General features: G+C 44.3%; 1 protein-coding gene across 2 annotated transcripts in view; it reads right to left on the bottom strand.

Annotated features, from left to right (window-relative positions):
- Nucleotides 1–1,371: 1,371 nt before the first annotated feature.
- CCDC171 (coiled-coil domain containing 171) overlaps nucleotides 1,372–22,034 on the bottom strand; it is a 104,575-nt gene continuing 83,912 nt past the window's right edge. Inside the window, exons 19-25 of one of the 2 annotated variants that reach the window (XM_077250025.1) lie at nucleotides 21,870–22,025; nucleotides 18,881–19,066; nucleotides 17,726–17,871; nucleotides 16,642–16,696; nucleotides 11,360–11,491; nucleotides 3,768–3,908; nucleotides 1,372–1,714 (exon numbers count right to left, since the gene is read on the bottom strand). In XM_077250025.1, the coding sequence (XP_077106140.1) occupies nucleotides 1,499–1,714; nucleotides 3,768–3,908; nucleotides 11,360–11,491; nucleotides 16,642–16,696; nucleotides 17,726–17,871; nucleotides 18,881–19,066; nucleotides 21,870–22,025 (1,032 nt within the window). In that variant the 3' untranslated portion in view covers nucleotides 1,372–1,498. Of the gene's footprint in view, nucleotides 1,715–3,755; nucleotides 3,909–11,359; nucleotides 11,492–16,641; nucleotides 16,697–17,725; nucleotides 17,872–18,880; nucleotides 19,067–21,869; nucleotides 22,026–22,034 lie in introns of both variants that reach the window. The other variant, XM_077250017.1, reaches the window with a different exon arrangement.

Consider the following 22,034-nt stretch of genomic DNA (forward strand, 5'->3'; position numbering starts at 1 on the left):
TAAAGCGTTGTTTTTTGCCTTGTTTTTTTTTTTTTTTTTTGCGGTGTTCACTGAAGGGGTTAACTAGTGGGATAGTTTTATAGAGCGGGTCGTTACGGACGCGGCGATACCAAATATGTGTGCTTTTATTGTTTTTTTTTAATTTACATAAATAAATGGATTTATTGGGAAATGCTTTTTTTTTCTTTATTTGGGGATTTTTTTATTTTATTTTTATACATCCTATTTTTTTTTTTTTTTACTTTCTACTATTGTCCCAGGGTGGGACATCACTGTTTTAGATCAGATCGTTGATCTGACAGTGTGCATAGCACTCTGTCAGATCAACTATCTGACAGGCACGTTCCAGAGGCTTGCCGTCGCCTGCTATTAGGAACTCTCAGCAGGCGCCGGCAAGCCAGGTCATTTCATGACCCGGAAGGAGTCCCGCGGCCATCTTGGATCCGGGGACTCCTTCCGGATCACCGGAGCAGCGCGAACTCATCGCGTTGCTCCGGTGGGAGAGCGCAGGGAGCCCCCGTCCCTGCGCGATCCCCCTCTATGCCGCTGTCACTACTGACAGCGGCATCAGAGGGGTTAAATGCCTGCGATCGGCGCTAGCGTTGCTGCGGGGTGTCAGCTGTCATATACAGCTGACATCCGCACCCGATCACCGCGGCGCTCAGCGCGAGACCGCGGTGATCGATGCGCCGTACTAGTACTGCGGCTGGCACTAATGCAGTGCCGGCAGCGCAGTACTAGTACGGCGCATGTCGCGAAGGGGTTAAAAAGTAGCATTTTGTGTTTACTTGTGTTATCTTTGTCTAATATTTAAATGTGTTTGGTGATCTTAAACATTTAAGTGTGACAAACATGCAAAAGAATAGGAAATCAGGAAGGGGGCAAACACTTTTTCACACAGCTGTATGTCCCACATCCTGGGCTTCTTCCAATAATATTTTCACTGTTCTGAGTCTCCATTCCAACAACTGTAAAAATAAATAAATAAACGATTTTTCTCACATTCCCATGACGTGCGGTATCCTCTTCTGTAACCAGAGCAGAGGCCAGCAGCTGACTTAAGCATGCCGGTGCCAGAAAAATCATGACATCACTGCCATGCGCTGCCAATGACTGGCATGCAGACGTCAGCAGCTGGCCACTGATTAGCTGGCAGTGTGTATTACAGAGCAGGGACCCGACGTCAGCAGCTGGGGTCTGCAGGCCCCGTTTCCAAACACGAGCCCGGTCACGGTCACACCTTCTGTAACCGTGATCATTACGCTCCTGATATTAAATGTTATTAAAAAAAAGTAAAAAAAATGTTGAGATATTAAGTTCTGTACAAGTTAAATAAAGATATTAAAATAGTATATAATATATATTAAAATATATAGATTGATGACACAAAAGATCAGTGCTAACATACAAAGCAGACATGATCATAATAAAGAACATTTACACCGTGGCATTTTGCCTTTAATAACTGACAGGACTCATTTTATTCTGAGCAGAGCAGTTATATCTTAGATGGCAGCTCCTGCATAGTTCTTGCTGTAAAGTGGCTCCCAGATGAGATGTCCATAGGCTGGAAACTTCTGCTGCCTCCATGACTAATGTTCATATGGCTTTGTGAGAAGTCTGGTTCTGCCCACAGTGGCAAAAAGTCTGCATTACTTCGTTCTGCGTGAATTTCTCCTCTGGAGCTCGCAAGAGTGTGGGCATCAAGCTTTTCCTGGAATATTAAAGAAACAGTGTTACAGCCACACCGACACCGCATGGGCAGCCTACGCTTTAAACACCACTATGGCAACAAATAGAAAAAAATTGTTACACTAGCGTTAAGCTAACATTGGCTGCATTTATACATAGCCTACATATTACTATGTTCACATGCAAAGTTTTTGCTGCATTTTTTTTTTATGTAGCCAAAACCTGCTGTCTTGGCAGTAAAACCGATACTCGTTTTGCGGCGTTTTTGCTGCGTTTTTTTAAGTGTGGATTACATGTGCGCTTTGTCTACAGCACGTTTAATAAAGTCAGTTTTGTTCACCAAAAACACAGCAAAACATGCTATTGCTATGAAGAAGGATCATAGGTTATCCGAAACGCGTTGCATTATTGTACTTGTGTTTTCTCTATTTTGGGGGGAATATCTAATAAAGCGATTACAGAGTTTTATTGGAGCTGGATGTTTCCACACTTTTCTGCATTATCGCACACAGCCCATATTATCCGTGCATACGCTAGCATAACTGGACTTTTTTCATTTCCATTGCAAAGTAGGTTTATTAACAAAACATTCTGATATTCACAATAAACCGATAACACAAGAAGAATTTAAAGGGAATGTATCAGGTCTCCAAACGCTATTAATATTAATCCGCAGCAGGTTAATAGAGTTCTAAAGCTACCTGGCCATTTTACTTAAGGGAGGAAATTAACTTTATTCTTTCCAGCCTCTTTCAATCATAGAGGCGTGCCGGCGCGGCGTCAGTCACCATAGTGAGCGGCAGCTATAAGCAGTCTCTGCACTAGTACAGCCCGGACTGAGACTGAAACTGCTCCTCAATGACTAAAGCCAGAGGCTGCCAGTACTTATAAAGTTCATTTCTTCATGGCAGCAGGGCTTTCAGTACAGCAGCCGGGCAGCTTTAGAACGCCATTAGCCTGCAGATTAACGCTATATTTGCAGGTTAACAGTAACTGGGTCATTACAATTTCCCTTTAAATAGCTCAACACAACTAATAAAACAAGTGGTTTCTCCAGACTGAGTCTGCTCTCCTGGTCTACGTGTCTCACACTGGTAATGCCCACTGTCAGGTACAATAAGCCCTGGAGACAGATTCTCAGGAAGATCTATTTCTGGACCATAGATCTTAACAGCTCATTTAAATATTAAAATAAACATGGATTTCTCTGGAATAACACACTGGAGTGCAGATATCAAGATATTATTTTATTCAACATCCTAGAACCTACAGTACATGACCATGTAGACTATTTAGGAGGGTTGATCCAACTGACCGATTCCCTTTGACAGTTCCTAGATATTCACTTGGCAGCATAGTTCGCAAGTTCGAGGTTATAGGTATGGTCACAATGACTAAACAGCCTGGGTGTGAAAGAAAGTGGAAGCTGTCACCACCAGATTCCAGAGGAGGCAGGTGGTCAAAAGCTATAGGGGGACTGCAAAAGACCTGCAGCAATATTTGGTGACAGCAGGCACAGTAAGGTCATGTTCTCTCAGCAGTATTTTGGTTGGCATTTCACATCAGTATATGTAAGTAAATTTATGCATGTGTTTCTATTACACTTTTCCTCTGATTGGTCAGTATTTTACATCAGTGTTTGTAAGCCAGAGCCAGGAGTGGAACAAATACTGAACGTGTGAATGTGGCTTAAGTAGCCTACTTAATGCTGAAGGTCTCCATGACCGAACTCCAAGACCAGAAAATACTTGCTCAGCAATCTTAGGCAAATGCTTAGCCTACAGGAGTCCCTGTACCCATTTCTGTGGCTTAGCCAACAAAGCATTTAGTTTGCCACATATAATATTGATGAATTTCTCTAAAAAACATATCCCTTCTATTTTATGTTAAAAGATGAATAGATCCAGAAGAGAGACACAATATATAAAAGAGCCCTTCTGTTTATGGTGATACATTATTTCACTGCCTGACCCCAAAATAGGTTAATAACAAAAAGCAAACTCAATTATGGTAAGCCACCACTGCCCACACATGGAGTCCCGTGTATATGGATCAACGTTTACCACAGTTAGGACCTTGGCCTCACGAAGACAAGCGGTCTGCAGCTCGGATTTGAGAGCAGCAATGTGCTTTTCATGGAACACTATCTCGCTTTCCAGATTAGATACTTTGGTGCACACCATCTGATACATGTCCAAGAAGCTCTTGATCATGGTCTGTAACAAAGAGAAGACAGAATAACTCAACATATGCATACAGTATTCGTTTATTCCCTGGATTACTTCTTACTTTGGAAATCCAGAGTCTATGAAACTCACATTAATCCATGTCAAGGTGGCCACCTTCATTTATGCTTTTGGACAATATCTTATAGACATAACGGAAGGAATGAGTCCTAAAATGTAAGATCCGTATTTCTATAGCCCAGAATACTGATATAAATGCAGAATCACCAATAACGGTGGCCTGGAATATAATAATTAGTTCAGAATGCACAAGCACCTCCAGCTTAAAATACATGAACATCATGGATGAGATAAATACTTGCTACAGAATAAATGTTCAGAGCAACTGAATTTTATTGTAAAAAAATAAATAGATTAAAAAAAAAAGTAAAGCAGATTTGATTTTTAGATGACTACAGCCACCACAAGATGGAAGTTGGAACAATACCGAATACAGAGGCTGTATATAACTAAGTGCAGTAAGTTCTTCCATACTGTGCATGCAGGCTCTTTAGGGTTGTCTCAAGATGTATTTTTAGGAGCTCACCATTCCCCTGCCTCCTGACTTCCTTCTTGCCAGGGGATGATGCGCTTCTAATGATGGACAATTTATGCCCACAGAACGGTTATGGTGATGACCTGAACTGTGCTATCTTAGATGCAGCTTTGCCTCTGAAGTATCGGAGGAGCACTAGAGCATTAAAGCTGGCTAGATCCAGCAATCCTATGAGTTTCAGAGCAGCACTTACAAATTCTATAGCAAAGCGCTTGAAAGCTCTAAGCTTTCCTTGCAGTAGTGGCAGGAATTCTAGATAACAAGTAATACACAATAGAATCAAAAATATCTCTGTTTTTGAAACAGGCAGAGGATTTTTAATAAGAAGGAAGTTGCCTAGTTTTAAAAGAACTTTGTAAATTCACTCATATAACAAAAAGGAGACAATCCATTCAAAGGAGTTTTCCATGATCACAGTACTGGTGGCTATTGATGATCGAACATGCTTGGATAAGGTGGTCTCAAACATATTTTTCGAGCATGCCAAAGACACTCGGTTAGCACCTGAGCATCACTACTGATAGCCTAACCTTAAAATAGGCCCTTATTATCAGATTGGTGGAAGTTGGACTCTCAGCATCGCAGTCAAGCTGTTTAAATGAGTTGAGATCTGCGGGTGCAGCTGTCTGCTTGTAGGCCACCAACTTATTAACTGCTGTTCTTGGTATTGCAGCATAGCACAGGCCCCCTTTAAGAGCTGATTGCTAGGGATGCCAAGAAAGAAAAACAAAGAAATATGGTGCTACTGATTTTCTATACTTCTGATGCCTCCAATGGTAACTTTTTTTAAATTATTTATGTTAACCAAGATGAAATTTCCATTTCCATCTAGCTCAAATACACTAATGAAAAATAGGGATTTTTGTGTACTCACAATAAAATCCTTTTCTCCGAGCCAATCATTGTGGGACACAGACCGTGAGCGTTATGCTGCTGCCACCAGGAGGCTGACACCAAGTAATACAAAGAAAGTTAGCTCCTCCTCTGCAGTATACACCCTCATGCTGGCTCCCAGAGAACCAGTTCAGTGCAAAAGCAGTAGGAGATCAATAACAACATATAAGAGTATAACATGTCAAATTACGAAAACAAGCACAAGGCCATTAACAGGGTGGGCACTGTGTCCCCCAATGATTGGCTCAGAGAAAAGGATTTTATGGTGAGTACACAAAAATACCTATTTCTCCTTCGCCTGATTGGGGGACACGGCCCATGGGAGGTCCCAAAACAGTCCCTGGGTGGGGGCAACATAACAGATCAGGCCATGCGTAACCGCTGCCTAAAAGTGCGCTACTGCGGCCTGCAGAGTCCGCTAGTCCAGATTCGCCGGTGCGAAAGTCTGGGGGAGAATATTTTAGAGCTTGAAAAATGTGTGCAGACTGGACAAAACCGTAGCTTTGCAGGCCTGCTCTGCCGACACCTGGGCCTAATGGCCCAAGAAGCCCCTATCGACCTACTGGAGTGTGCCCTGATCCCCGCTGGGATAGGCCGACGTCTGACAAGGAAATACCCCTGGATAGTGGAACGAATCCACTTGGTTATCGTGGCCGATGAAGCGACAAGACTCTTCCTGTGACTATCATGAAGCCCAAACAAAGCGTCCGACCTTCGGAAGGATGCCGTCCTCAATAAGTACCTCTCAGAGCTCTACTTTGTCCAGAGTGTGTGGAGAACCTGTTCCATTTTGTGGACTGGTGCCGCACAAGACGAGGGAAGAACGATGGCCTCGTAACGGTGGAAGTACGATACCACCTTGGCAAAAAAAGACACGGGGACGGCCTGATGACAACCCTGACTGGAAGGAAAAAAGAAAAGGGGTCTGAAAGGACAGAGTGGCTAGCTCCAAAAGCTCGACTGAATGACATGACCGCAGAGAAAAGGCGACCTTTCATGACAGTAAGGCCAGTCCGGATAAGAAGGAGTCTCCTGAAGACCCCCAGGACCATTTTAGGTCCCAAAGATCTAGCGATATGCGATAGGGATGTACCACATGTGAAAACTCCCTGCATGAAAGTCTTTACTTACAGTGTTGTTGCAGTAAGACCAAAAAGGCCAAAATCTGGACTTCCAGCAAGCTGAGTGCCAGGCCTGAATCTAGATCGTTTTGAAGGGAAAAAGGGGTATGTATCCATGATCCCTGCCCCAGGTAAAATGTGTACTGAGGCGACTTGTTGTGAGAGTCCCGCCTGGATCAGAACCCAGGATTCAATGGTTGATAAACACGGGACCCCCGGGATCTGGTGACAAATCCGTCCCTGGGGAGAGGGGAAACGGAACTGACACCACGGAAGAACCAGTGCATGCCCTGCTATGGCTTTTAGATCTCTAAACCGAACTATGAACTTGAGTACTTTGGCATTCAGTCTGGACGCCATCTGATCTACATCTGGAGTTCCCTAGTGAAGGCAGAACTGTTGGAAAACTTCTGGATGAAGATCCCGCTCGTCAGAGACGAGACCCTGATGGCTGAGGAAGTCTGCCGCCTAGTTTTCTACTCCTGGGATGTGCCCTGCCGAGATCACCGAGTGATTGATCTCGGCCTATCGGAGAATGAGAGCTACCTGGGTCATGGCTGCCCGGCTGTGGGTACCCCCTTGATGATTGATGTACGCCACAGCTGTGGTGTTATCCGATAGAATTCAGGTGGGGAGACTCGCTGAAGACAGTGGAACTGCTGTAGGGCTTACTGTATCGCTCGTATCTCCAGAACATTGATCAGGAGTTTGGATTCCCGTGTTGACCGGCGGCCTTGAGCAGTGTGGTGATGCTCCCCAGCCCAGAAAACTGGCATCTGAAGTCAAGAATAACCATTGACCCGGGAGAAAGGATCTCCCCTGGTTGAGGGAGGAGCTCAAAGTCTACCATTTGAGAGCTTGACCCGCAGAGACAAGCGAAGCAAAAAGGACTGCTTCCATTGCCGCCACCATTTATCCCAGAATCCTCATAGCAAATTGGATGGAATGAGGAGACAGGAGTGACAAAGTGCACGAGCTCCATGTTGGAGGACTAAGGCCTTGTTTCTAGGGAGAATCACCAACCCTCTGGAGGTGTCCAGGATCATCCTCGAAGGGATAGCTGCTGGGCTGGAAATGGGGAAGACTTACTTAAGCTTATCAGCCCGCCTGGTGAGAAAGGGTACAAGAGATACAGACTGACTCAGCGCAGTCCTGGAAGGACGGACCTTTGACTAGGACGTTGTCCAGACAGGGCAGGTCGACCCTCCCTGAGAATGCAAGATGGACATGACAGCCGCCATGATCCTTGTGAACACTCCAGAAGTGGTAGCACGGCCAAAGGTCAAAGCCGTGAACTGAAAACGCTGTTTACAAATGGCGAAGCACAGGACTTTTTGGTGAGGAGAAATCGGACTGTGGAGGTAATCATCACGAATGACGATAGATGCCAGAAAACTTCACCTTTCTCCATTGAGGTAATGACCGAAAGGAAGGACTCCACCCAAACAAGGCGGACCTTGACAAACTTGTTAGAAGTTTGAAGTCCAGAATCGGTCCTACCTTCCCGTCCCTTTTTCTCTTTTTTTTCTGAACCTAGATCCCCCAGATCAGACTGTCTTGGACAACCCTTCCACTGCTGGTTGGTTCTATAGGCAACTTGCGATCCTTTGATCCTGCGAGGGGAAACGCCCTGATTGGAAAGAAGTAGTGGATTGGTTCCAACTTGTCACCGAATAACCGACCACTCTGGTAATGGAGTTATGTCAGAGACTTGCTTGGACGCAGAGTCTACTTTCCATTCTCTGAGCCATAATTCTCTTCTGATTGTAATGGCCGCGGAACTAGTCGCATCCAAAGGGGCGTGAACCCAGTCTCCCGCTCGAGAGATTTGATTGGCGATCTGTACTGCCTCTGAGGGAAGGTTACTTGTCCTGAATCGAAGTAGTTAGGGTCCCCGACCAGGAGACCATTGCTTTAGCTACCCATGTGGTGGCTAAGGAAGGGTAGAGCGCTGAAAGCGAGGCCGCAAAGACGTAATGAGTCAGATTTTTTTTATCTATCGGTCCGAGGGATTTTCGATTGATGACCCATTCTGCAGAGATAGAAGGGTGTTTGGAAGCCAGTCGGGATACTGGCGGGTCTACTATCAGAGACTTGGCCCAATCTTCTGCACGTACCCGGAGAAGCTGCCGGGCGGTAGAATGCGCAGCTGTATCCAGCAGGTCAGAATAAACCATCTCTTGCTGTCACTGCTGTCTTTGGACAGTGTAAGGTTAAAGTGATGAACCCTCGATCCACCATCCCCTTAACAGGGAAGTGTAGAGGGGCCGTCCGCCTCCTTGCATAATCCGTTAAACAATGGTGATGCAGTGAGGGCTGCACGGATGCCAAAGGAGCTGCCTCTGTACATCCACGGAGTGGACAGGGCTGGCTGTCCGGCATTAAGCCTGGCTGCAGAAGAGGATACATGAAGGTGACACTCCATGTGCTCATCTGTTGATGGTGTGAGGAGATCGGTGCCCTTTAAGGGACAATCAACCCTAAAAATCAGCCGAGACATGGCATCCCATGTCGCAGAAGAAGATACAAGGAGGCAACACTCCATGTGCTCATCTATTGATGGTGTGGGGAGATCGTTACTAGTGATGAGCGAGTATACTCGTTGCTTGGGTTTTCCAGAGCACGCTCGAGTGGTCTCCGAGTATTTGTGACTGCTTGGAGATTTAGTTTTCCTCGCAGCAGCAGCATGATTTGCGACTGTTAGACAGCTTGATTACATGTGGGGTTCTCTAGCAACCAGGCAACCCCGACATGTACTCAGGCTGGCTAACAGCTGTAAATCATGCAGCTGACTCAACAAAAACTAAATCTCCGAGCAGTCACAAATATTAGGAGACCACCCGAGCATGCTCGGGAAAACCCGAGCACCGAGTATACTCGCTCATCACTAATCGGTACCCTTTAAGGGACCTGTAGCCTCTTTCGCTACAGACTTCTGGTGAGAGAGAGAGAGAAGAGGTGCTCTCAGATGCCAAAGCGCATGATCGGTCGGTAGACGTACTACGGATCCATTTTCCAGACTCCTGCATGTTTCAAGAATGCTTGAGGCCCTGGTAACCAACGGCCTCCTTGTAGAAAGGGATCCATCTACCTCAGTCATGGGAGCTGTCCGATCCACGGAGAGATTCAATCGCTTTGTTCAGAGAAGCCATGGATAGCGACAGCGACCCCACTTAGGGGTGCTAGGTACACTGGAACTGGAGACAGTGGAGGGCTCCTGAGCGCATTTGGGATCACCGGCATTGCGAACTCGGAGCTTTTAGGAAAAAAAACATATGCTGACATGGGTTATAAAACAAGTGCGATTTCTGATAAGCCTTAGGATGGGACATCGTGTACCCCTGTATGTGCCCCCTTTAATAGGGTTTCCCACAGAGAATGGGATACTCAAAAGAGAAAGAGGGAGAGCATTGCTCTTTTACCCAGATCCTGTGTCCACAGCCACTCCTGCAGCTCACTGTGGTCAGCGATGAGATGGTCAGTGATGAATATGGCTTCTGTGCATGTAAACTGTCGCTTCCGGATTGTAGAGTGTATGTCCGAAAATGACAGGGGTTCCGGAAGATGGCTGCCGAGATTTGCATGGGCGCTTCTCGATTCAGAGGAGAAGCACCAGAATAGTGGGCGGAGCAGCCGATGGCGCGTCACAGCGCGAGGCGGGTTCTCCGGCTGTGACCTACACAAGGCCTAAGCTGGGGGTTAAATTTAGACCCAACGCTGTCCAATGCAACCGGAACAACGCCGGACGGTCGCTACCGCTGCCAGAGGGTCTCAAGAACCTGTGCCGCCTGCGCTGACCCCCCCAGCCATCGTAGCTTCATCGGAGCGGACTCAATGAGAAAACCTCCTGCGTGAGGCGCCGGCATCTCCGGGAACGAGCCAGCCTGTGCTGGGCAGGGCCGAGGTTCTTGGGCAACCCCAGCATCTCCTATTCGTGGCCTTGTATGACCAGGCGGCCCTGAGAGACCAGGCAACAGTGTACAGGGCTGTTATGGGTTCGCACAGAATGCCTCCACGGTTCTGGCATGGACGCCAGATATGGACTCAGTCCTGACATCTGCATCCCCCTGGTACAGGAGGCAGCTGGACAGTTGGAATGCTCAGAGCCCATAGTCCCCGCTTACCCGGAGAGGCTGCCTGATGGCAGGCACTTAAGCTGACACAGCAGGTGAGGAGTATTACCTCCTGTTTGCCGTACTCACGGTGTGGGGATAAAAGGGAAAAAACCCTCGATCCACCATCCCTTTATGGAGAGGTCTCATCAGCCTCCTTGTTGCGGTGGGACTGCACAGACGCCAAGAGAGCCTCTGCATATCCACGGAGTTCAATCCCCTCTCGGGTGGTCAGGGATAGTAGTCCGGCTTTCGACCTGGCTGCAGAAGTGGGTACATGGAGGCGACACTCCATGTGCTCATCTGTTGATGGTGCGGGGAGATCGGTGCCCTTCAAGGGACCCATCGCCCCTAAAAATCAGCCCAGGCATGGCGTCCCACGATGCAGGAGAGGATACGTGAATGCGACCCTCCACGTGCTCGTCTGTTGTTGCATTGCCTCTTCATCCGAGGAAAAAGTAAAAATCAAATGTGTAAAAAATTTAAAATAAAAAATAATTTCTTGGTCTGAATAGCAGACCCGTGTGCCTCCTACGGACACTAAGCAAGAACTGGTTCCCTGGGAGCCAGCATGAGGGTGTATACTGCAAAGGAGGAGATCACTTTCTTTGTATTACTTAGTGTCAGCCTCCTAGTGGCAGCAGCATACACCCACGGTCTGTGTCCCCCAATGAGGCAAAGGAGAAAACGTCCTTACAAAAGATAAGGCAATGTTACATTCAAACTTTTGAAAGGCAAACAATAGTCGGATATTAATACCTGGCAAACAGTAAAGTCCGATCCTCCTGTGTACCCTTTCATTTCAAAGATTTTTGATGATAATTTTGGAAGCTGGAAAGTGAAATCTTGCCGTGATGTTGTTACCCGTGATAAGGAGATTTGATCTCTAATCTAAAAGAAGGAAAAAAAACAAATAACAAAATTTTAAAAATGAATAATTTGCAATGAGACATTTCACTAATTCTAAATGCTTAAAAAGAAATACTAAATATTTAACAGATTTAAAAAAATGCTAAGTTTATGCGTTTTTTACGCTGCGTATTTGTTACAAAATGCAAGTAACCGATTTTACTTAACAAGTGCAGAAATAGTGTGCAGAAAATCTGCAACATGTAAAACTCACCAAAAGCTCATCGTGGGAATGTAGCCTAAGGAAAATAAAAATTAAAGCAAAAAAAAAAAAAAAAAAAAAAAAAGGTTTACAGTATGAAAAAAATATATAGATGTAAAAATTCAAATCACCTTCCTTTTTCTCCATTAATAAATAAAAAATAAGAAGATTTGGAATCGCAACATCCATAAAAATTTCTACCAAAATATTTTAATTAACCAAAACAATAAAGTGAGAAAAAAAAAATTGAAACACCAAAACTGCAGGAGCTATGTTTTATTACAGCATCTACCTAAAAAATAGAAATAAAAAGAGATTGAAATGTCTTATGTGCCAAAAAATGGTAACAATACAAACATCAGCTTGCCATGCATAAAACAAGCCCTTCAAAGGCTTCCTCAACAGAAAAATAAAGATTGATTTTTTTTGTACACACAGTAAAACGAATACTAAGCATGCAGAAGAAAGTGTAGCATTCCTTTAATAACTGCTCTGGTAACGGTCGCTTGTAGTATCCTTATGTTAAGACTATGCATCCCTAGATGCACAGTTAATAGCCACACAAAGATGTGGACCGCAGACTAAGTAGCAGCCCTATGGAATAAAATGCAGATGCCTTTAGACACAAGACTCAAGAGGCTTCTACACAGAAGGGTGTGAGAAACGTGCCCTAGCCGATGAGCCCTCGCTTCCGAATAGGTACATGGAAACTAGACAATATTAGCCCTAGAGGTTGTTTGATCTCTGCCAGAACATACTGGGATGAACTACAAGGCAACCAAATGGAGCTGTGAGACAAGTAGAGCTGCAAAGCACTGACTAGTCAAATTGTGTAAGCACCTCTCAAAGAGATAAAAGGCAAAGTACCTAGAGGAAGTAGAGTAATCTCCTCATTAAGCTGAGAAACAAGGCAAAAGACGGGAGCTGAAAGCCAGACCGCTCTGTTTCAAAGAAGTAGAGAGACAGTTGAGAGCCCCCTTGGAGAGTTGCCTGATGGAAGAGATCGCTGGAGAGTACAAATTTGCCCTGGCAGAAAGCCGAAATGGGGAGATTTCTCTGATTAGCACAAAAGGAGAGAACTAAAGGGCGTATAAGACCATATTGAGGTACCCCAGATCTAGGCAGGCTAATACAGTGGCACCTAAGTTTGCCTTGCCCAGGTGGGTTCAGACCTATGGCCTACAAGTAAAGTCCTGATGGACCACGATAGCCAAAAAAGGAATCTGATCATTGCGAGGCAGCCCTGGCTCAAGACAGACAAGCAAAAATTAAAAAGCAGGTAGGTTCCCACCTAAGATGAAGAGGCTCTCTAAATATGATAGTAGAATCGTGACTACGGCCCTTGTTCTCTGATTGTAGTCCGACAAACCAAATCAGAAAGGCTTGAAGCCTTCTGAACTTCGGACCCAACAGTCATGCTCAGAATTCTGAGCTTAGCATCCATTCAAAATTTTCAGTCCAAACTGGGAATGGAGAATCCTGCCTTGATAGGGAAAGACCAAGATTTCCCTAAAATGTAGAAGAGCCTTGATCAGTTCGAAACCTGTCACCTACAGTGGGAAACTCCAGAAGTGGAGCAGGTAGGCTTCTTGGAAGACCATCAGAGACATAACATCTTCAAACGCCCTGGTGGTACAGGCATCACAACAGAAGTCAATCATCTGAACAACCTGTCTTAACACTCGAATGAGAAAGAACTGGCTGATGCTATCCTAGGATTTTAAAAGACTGAAACACTGCTTGTATTCTTTAAGCCACCCATCAAAGCCAAAGGTGAAAAGGGCTAGGGTAATGTGGAAACCACCTTGGGGACCGAGATAGATAAGGCAACCATTTGTTCAGTTTAGTGTTATCTTTTATGCTATGTGTGTATTTTTCTTGTGATATATTTTATCATTGGACCAGGGTTGGGTAGGGGGGGGAGTGGTTGGGAATGGGGAAAAGATTGTGGGGTATTTTGGAAAAAAATTCTGTTATGTTCTGAAAACTTTAATAAAAAAATATGTGATTAAAAAAAAAACTGAACAAATGGGTGTCGGCTGCCCAGGTGTAGTCTGGTTGGAAGGAGATAGCTTTTTTTCGAAGATGTATTCTTAGCTTCAGGCCCAGGTGGCAGCATATTAAAACTTGGGTTCCTGTGCCCTCCAATGAAGCAACCGAGAAATCAAAAAGGTTTGGGGCTCAGATTCTAACACAAAATTCAAAATTTATTTTCACCACAGTAAAAAAAAACTGAAAAAAATGATACATGTTTGGCATCACCGTAATCATACTGAATCGGATAATAATTTTGTGAAGTCATGTTCACATTGCAACAAATGAATACAATAAAAAGAGAGCCCAAAAGACAACAGTAGAATTACCGGTAGGTAGCCGATTCTCTCGGATTCTACGGTCGTGCGACCCTGCTTACATTGTCTGTTGCTAGCTGACCATTGACTTAACTGAGGTGTTAGTGAGCTCGTTCATGGGAATTTTGAAACTCTAAGGTTAAGTTCCCACAATGAGTTTTTATGCTGTGCATTTTTTGCTGGCTACATTCCCCATGAGATTTAGTGAGTCTTTGATTCTGCAAATTTTCAGCAGCATTTCTGCACCTATTATGTAACGTTCATTTTTTTTCACTGCCTTTATATTGTGTTTTTTATGCTGCAGTTTTTGTCTCTTTTTGGTATGATATGCTGCTTTGTTTTTGATAGTTTCTGGTATTTGGCTTTGACAACACTTTATTGATATTGTCATGCACGGATCACATGTGTTTTACATGTAATGTCAACTGTTATGATCTGGTGACCTTGGAGCCGCATGAGAGAATTTCTCAGGAGTAGGTGGTACCTGTACTGACCGCAAACCCTAAACTAACACCGCAACTAGAAGTAGCCGTGGGATGTACCTAACACGTCCTAGACACCTCGACACAGCCGGAGGACTAAATACCCCTATAGATGGAAATGGGAATTCTATCTTGCCTCAGAGCAGAACCCCAGAGGATAGGCAGCCCCCACAAATATTGACTGTGAGTATAAGAGGAAAAACACACGCAGGCAGAAAAACAGGATTTAGCAAAAGAGGCACTTCTAGCTAAACAGAAAAGGATAGGACAGAATTCTAAGCGGTCAGTAATAAAATCCTAAAAATATCCACAGCAGATAATACAAATATACTACATCTAACTAAAGACATAGAAAGTATATCTGCATCTCCTGAGAATCCAGAATGACTGAAAAATCCAAACAAAGTCTAAGCTGGACAAAAACACAATAAATAGCACTGAATTGCAAAGCACACTGCATGTGTGCACAGAGACAAAAAACCAGACACTAATCTTAGCTGAATTGGCAGCAGGGCATGAGGAGCCAGAGAGAGATGCAATCCCTCCAAGTACAATGGACAACTGGCGAGGACTCATGGATCCTGCACACCTAAATACCTAATAGAGCTGAAATCAGCAGAAACACCTGCCCAGGATTACAACCCCAAGACAACTGCACTTCCACCAACAACCACCGGAGGGAGCCCAAGAGCAGAATTCACAACAGTCAACATGACATATTAAAAAGAGACAAAAACATAATGAAAAAGCGCAAATAACCTAATTTAGCTAATAGGTGCCGAAAATATGCAATATCAAATACTTATCTTTGGAACATAGCATTGTTTGGAATATAGCTTTAGGCTGCGGAAAATAAAGCACAGGGGTATGAGATTTCTGCTGGAACTATGGGACGCTGCGTTTTTTGGGTAGTGAAAATACGCAGCATCAACTACTCACCAAAAACTCATCGTGGGAACTTAAAATTAATGTTCTTTTACTGAGCTCCTCTCTGCTGATTCATGATCCAATGAAGTGCAGCTCTCCTTTAATGCGGTTTGTGGTCATAAATCAGCACAGAAGCCATCCATAAAACAGATAAAAGAAGCTCACTGACAGATTCTCAGATAACTCATTCTGCATCCAGCAATATACAGAGCAGCCCAGAGGCTACAGAAGGCAGGCAGTGCAGAATTTTTTATTAAACCGAATAGCAAAAACAAAATAATTGTCCATAAACTTTAACCCCTTCACGACATGCGCCGTACTAGTACAGCGTATGTCGTGTCTCCCGTTTGATGTGTGCTCCAGCGCTGAGCCAACATCTTTTCCGGCACATGTCAGTGCTGTTTTGAACAGCTGATGTGCCCAGAACAGCCGTGGGTAGAATCGCGATCCACCCGCGGCTGTTAACCCGTTAAAGGTCTTTGACTAGAGAGGACTCACATTAGGTTCCCATTCAGATGAAGACTGTATTCTCAGAGAGGAAAGGTATTGCTAGGACCTTGTATATAAGAAATGCCTTATCGTGGCTACCAGGTACACATGAATTCGCCAATTTATGCGCTAAACTTTCTAAATTTTTCATATTTCTAGTGCAGTAGTGCAGTATAATTTTCATGTATCATGTTTGCATGTTTTAGCGCCGCAGTGTGCTGCCTCATTTATTTGACTGTGTACGAGTTGGTGACTCTAGGTTCAGCACCTGTTCACACTTAGTCTATGTTTGGATGTGACAGTCAGTTTTTTTAAATTAAGAACTTATAATAACCTGGAGAATCCTAATGGCAGGTGAGTTTTAGCATTTGGTGAACATGTTAAAAAAAATCATTAAAAAAAAAAAAAGTGTGGGATTGCACTTTTTTTGCAATTTCATCGCACTTGGAATTTTTTTCCCATTTTTGAATACACGATATGGCAAAACCAATGATGTTATTCAAAAGTACAACTCGTCCCGCAAAAAACAAGCCCTCACATGGCCGTATTGACAGAAAAATAAAAACGTTATGGCTGTGGGAAGAAGGGGAGTGAAAAACAGAAACGCAAAAAACGGCTCCGTCATGAAGGGGTTAAGCCTTAAGATGTAGATTAACCTCTGGCCACTAGAGAAGTTCTTACCTTCTGAAATGTCACTGCAACTGATTTCATGTGATCTGTCAGGATTTCCTTTTCTCTGTAAAAATGAATAGTAAAGTTATGGCGGCATAATTCATATATCCTTCACAGAAATTATTAATCTGGGGTGGCCTTAAGCAGGGAATAACTAGGTGGAACGATGCATGGCGTGCCTTCAGAGAACTATCAGACTAATTGAAATGGAATTCACTAGAAAAACAGGACTAAAAATCAATAAAATATCACTGAAAGAGAAAAAGCTGCCATATTTGCAATACCATGTCCAGACAAAAATGCAAAAACAGGATGCAGCAGACCCCCATGATGAAGGTGGGGGCAGCACTGGTGCAACACACTACTAAACTAAACACACAAGATAATGAGGATCCGCCATGTGGGTTGCGAGCTTGTGCATTTTGGCCAAAATAATAACAAATACCTCATTCATTATTTACATCTTTTTTGCACCTTTTTTTTGCAGGGTGCAGACCGGGTCTTTCCAGTGGAGGCTGGGTAATGTGGGGTGTCTAGCTGTGGGTGCACATATGGTCTTGGCAGCCCACCTAATGTAATAGTAGGGGCGTTAGTAATAGGCTGCTATACGGCTAGAGGTGCATCTCATGTAATGGTGTGAACGACACTCTATGCAGTCATGTGTGCAATTATAATATTAGGCAGCAGCCCCACAGATATTTGGTGGGTCAGTAAGTGGTTGCACCGCACCGGTGCTGCCCCCGCCTTCATCATGGGGGTCCTACTGTATCCGGTTTGGACATTTTTGTCTGGACAAGGTAGTGTAAGTATGGCCGATTTTTCATTTTCTAATATAAATCTAGTTTCACAAGTGGATTCTTTTCTGCAATGGTTCATCAATTTCGGATGAGAAAAGTATAGAGGAACTTCTCCTTTACGATTTGCAAGAATTAAGATTCAAGCAGCATAATGCACGCAATCCTTGCTCTTACGGAAATTACCATACACATGGTTAGGTTGTTGACATGAGTTACTGACAAATGTAAGGTGTGTCTATCCTCTCCATGTTCTAGCACATCGTGTCTCTGGCACACAAGCGATACCCCATGCTCACCGAGCTGCTGTGCGCAGGGCACCCTCTGCCCTAGAGAGGCTCTCTTCCAGAAGACGCTTGTCCTGCTCCACCTGGGTCAGTTGTCTGTCCTGCTGATGCACAAGTTGATCTTTCCTATGCAGTACCAGTTTCGTCTCAGAAAGACTCTAAGCCAGAGAGAGAGGATAAAAGCTCTGACACAGCAATGTATGCAACAAGCTACCGAACGAAGAACATAGGCTGGCATCATGGGCGCATTTCATTGGGCTCAGAAAACCGGACACTTTTGTTTTTGCAGCTCTCAGATTCATTTATTTTAGACTAATGTTAAAAGATACATTTATTAAGTAATCCGGTGACACCAGTCATCGGATCGCCATTGTGACTACAGCCAGATTATCCCCTATCCTTGTATGCATGGTTCCTATAAAAAAAAAAACACATCTTACTTACCTTCCCTGTGCGCCCTCGCTGCATCTCGTTCCGGTGCCAGCAACTCTCCCGGCCAAGTGATCACGTGGTACTGCTCTTTAAAATAATGAATATTCACTCCACGCCTATGGGAGTGGAGAGGGTTGAATATTCATTACCTTAATGAGTGGGGGACACGTGATCGCTCGGCCAGAAGACTGGGACCGGAGTGAGATGCAGCGAGGGCGCGCAGGGAAGGTATGTAGGATGCGGCTGTAACTGTGCGCGCTAAAAGAGAAATGAATACTCACTGCCAGCGCAGTGAATATTCATTTCTCTTTAGCAGCGAGCACAGTTATAGCCGCAGCTGCCGGCTCCTGCCTCCTGTGACCCACTGATCCGCCTCTTTACGTCCCCAGCCGTCTTTCTGGGACAATGACTCGTGTATAAGCCGAGGGGGTGTTTTCAGCACAAAAAAAATGTGCTGAAAAACTCGGCTTATACACTAATATATACGGTAATTTGTCCACCAATAGATCCTAAAAGATCTCAGGGAAGCACCCGTCCCGTGATGATGCCAGAAGTCACAAAATTTAGGTGCAGCTCTGAGTTGCGCCTAAATTGTGTGACTTTTCAAAGCTTTTACACCAGAATTCTGGAAAGCTTTGATGAATAGGCTCCATAGTCTTTATCAGGCCAAGGGCATCATGTACAGTCAATACAATATTTAAAGTGAACCTTGCACATTCACAACAAAGCTCGCACCTTATGAGCTTCTGAGAGGGTCTTCTCTTGCTCTGCTTTCTCCCTGGAGTGGAAGTCAATCTTGGAATTGAGCTCCAGTAACTGCTGAGACTGCTCATTCAAGAGAGTCTGCGCTTCTTGCTCTCGCACCAATGCGTTGTTCAGCTCATTGAAAATGCTTTTATACGTCTCATAGGTAATCATTTTCTGGAGAAAAAAAAAACTAATAAAAACAATCCCCTAATATTGAATAAAATCTAAAAGTATACTTATATAAATACTTATGTAAATAAATAAAATCTATAATTACTGTATATTCTAACTTTCTAACACGTTAGTTCTTAGCCTTTTTTGACATTTTGGAAAACTCCTGTTCCCCTGCTGTAGTTTGAATTCAATTAAAAATGCGCTTTACTCACCCTCCTCGGGTCCAGCGTGTAGTTCCCCGTCATTCCTCCTGGTGTCTGTTCTTGTCTGAAGCCCAAACTACACATGGACAGAGCCGCGGCCAATTCATGACCTCAGCGGCTAGAGAGGCTAGTGCTGTCAACTCAGGCAGAACCGCTGAGCTCAGGGATTGGCTGCAGCGCTGTCGACGTAAAGTCATCACTGTAGACAAAAACAGGCACCGGGAACAACAGTGGAGACTCAGCGATGGAGCCAGGGAGGGTTTTGAAGTCAAACAACAGCTTTGAGACAAGTCTTTCAAAACCAGAAAATCCCTGTAAAGGGAACCTGTCACCTCAAATTGGCGGGATATTAAAATGATTTGTTACCGGTCCGATGGGCGGCGTATCCTCTTCATTTCTCCACCCCGTCCGTCCTGGTTTTCCACAATATTTTAGGAATAAGAGTATGCGTGCACCATAGTTGGCGCGTGCGCCATGCAGTCTTCGGTGGCGCACGCGCAGTATGCTTTGCCCTACTGCGGGCAAAACCGAAAAGCACTACTGCGCATGCGCCCGCGCACTATGTCCCGGAAGTATTTTGCTGTGTTCCGGGACATAGTGCGTGGGCACATGCGCAGTAATGCTTTTACTCTTATTCCCTAAAATATTGCGGAAAACAGGGACGGACGGGGTGGAGAAATGAAGAGGATACGCTGCCCATCGGAGCGGTAACAAATCATTTTAATATCCCGAAAATTTGAGGTGACAGGTTCCCTTTAAGCAGCACAGGAATTGGTGTAAGTGTATGAGATCTTTTTCCACTGGTCAGTATAAATAACATGTAATCAGAAAAAATAATTCTAAGCAAAAACACACAGCTACAGTATACACCAGAATGTCGCTTAGAAATTATTCACTTTATTAGAATAGCGAAAATTACAATGTATTGGGATAATGGCCAAGGAAGGAACACTAACATTGTTTGCAACAATACAAATAAGAATACTAAAATAACCAAAAGGTGAAATCTGAAAAATGGTGGGGAACATGGAACGGAGTGATCTCGGGAGCCGAGATCTTAATCTGTGCATACACTGCCTCCGGCGGCCATTTTCTCGGAGACCGCAGCATCGAGGCAATAGAAGTGCAGGGCTTTCACAAAATGTTGCCGGGGCCGCCTCCCGCACCACTGAGCACCGCCGAACCTGCCGCACCAAGATGGGATGGGAGGGAGATCATCACCCTGCAACGTCGGACCACTGAATTTTGGGGGGAAAATAGTGCGTCTTATACGGTAATTCGTCATTTTAAGTATTCTAATGAAGTGTCTCACTGCTGTTATGATTAAGCTATATTAAGCTCAGGGGTTCTGTTAGATATAACGGTGATACCTATCATGTATAGTTTGTTTGTTGTTGTTTTAATGTCACTTTAATTTTGTACAACACCTCATTTTATAGCAAGTAATTATTTTGTGATTTCTCTGCATTCCAAGTGACTTTCTGTTCCTGGGTTTAATGGTCTTAGCACCAGGACCCTCATTGATCAATACTTACGACATGTCACCATATGTTAAAGGGCTTTTCCAAAACTTTTTTTTACTTTGCGACTAAGAGCTAACAGGGCAGATAGTTAACTAACCGCCTGTTCTACTCATTGCTAGCTCCACCTCTTCTGGCTGCTGATGTCATGCTGATTGACAGCCAGCTCCCTACAGTTTGGCAATGGGGAAGGGGCTGACAATCAACATGACATCAGCAGTCACATGACTTCCACATAGCAGAGCGGACGATAAGACTATGCTCTGATGCCACAGAATCGCCGTCAGGATGTGACGACAGAGATTGTGCTGGGCAGAACAGGCAGGTAGTTAGCAACTTTCTGCTTGTTAATTCTTAGGCTCATAGTAAAAAAAAAAAAATTAGTTTTGGATAACCCATTTAAATATTCTAAGACAATGAGTAACCTTTAAAGGGAATCGGTCATTAGGTTTTGCAACCCTTTCTGAGAGCAGAATAATGTAGAGACAGAGACCCTGATTCCAGAGAGGTATCACTTACTGGGCTGCTTGTTATAGTTTTGATAAAATCACTTTTTTCAACAGGAGATTATCACTAGAGGATTAGAAAACCTGCTGCCATGTAGCCCTCCATATTCATGACCTCTGTATAACCTCACCCCTGATTGGCAGCTTTCTGAGTATGCACAGTGTAAATGGAAAGATGCCAATCAGTGTTATATAGGGGTTATACAGAGCTCAGCATTCAGAGAACTGGTAGATCTGCAGCCAGTAAACCGCTGGAATTGTGGTCTCTGCCCCACTGTTCTCAGTTGGGGTAGCGAAATTATGGTGACAGGTTCCCTTTAACATATTCGACAACTGGCTTAGAGTGGGGTGAGTTTTATGCTAGCCATTAACGTCCATTGGTACTGCGCCATTAATCAGACATGATGGCTTAACCCTCTGATTTATATTTTTTCCTATCCATAGGCATTTTATAGTTCATAATGAAAACAAACAAACAAAAAAAAAAGTAAAATGAACAAAGGCATAAAACGCAATACGCAAATTAGGTGTCCCAAGACAACACCAAATCCCAATAAGAATGACATGTCCTTACAGATTGCTGGAGAGGTTGGTTCTGTGCTGCACTTGTGTCACGGATTTTCTGCTTAATATTCGACAGCTCCCGGCGCAATGAACGCCGATCTATTTCTGCTGCATGTAGCCGCTGGGTGAACGCAAGGATTTGCTTTTTCAAGAGAGCCAGGCACGTCTGTAAGCA

Source organism: Ranitomeya variabilis, chromosome 1 (assembly GCF_051348905.1).
Source record: "Ranitomeya variabilis isolate aRanVar5 chromosome 1, aRanVar5.hap1, whole genome shotgun sequence".
In the NCBI taxonomy this organism is placed as follows: Eukaryota; Metazoa; Chordata; class Amphibia; order Anura; family Dendrobatidae; genus Ranitomeya; species Ranitomeya variabilis.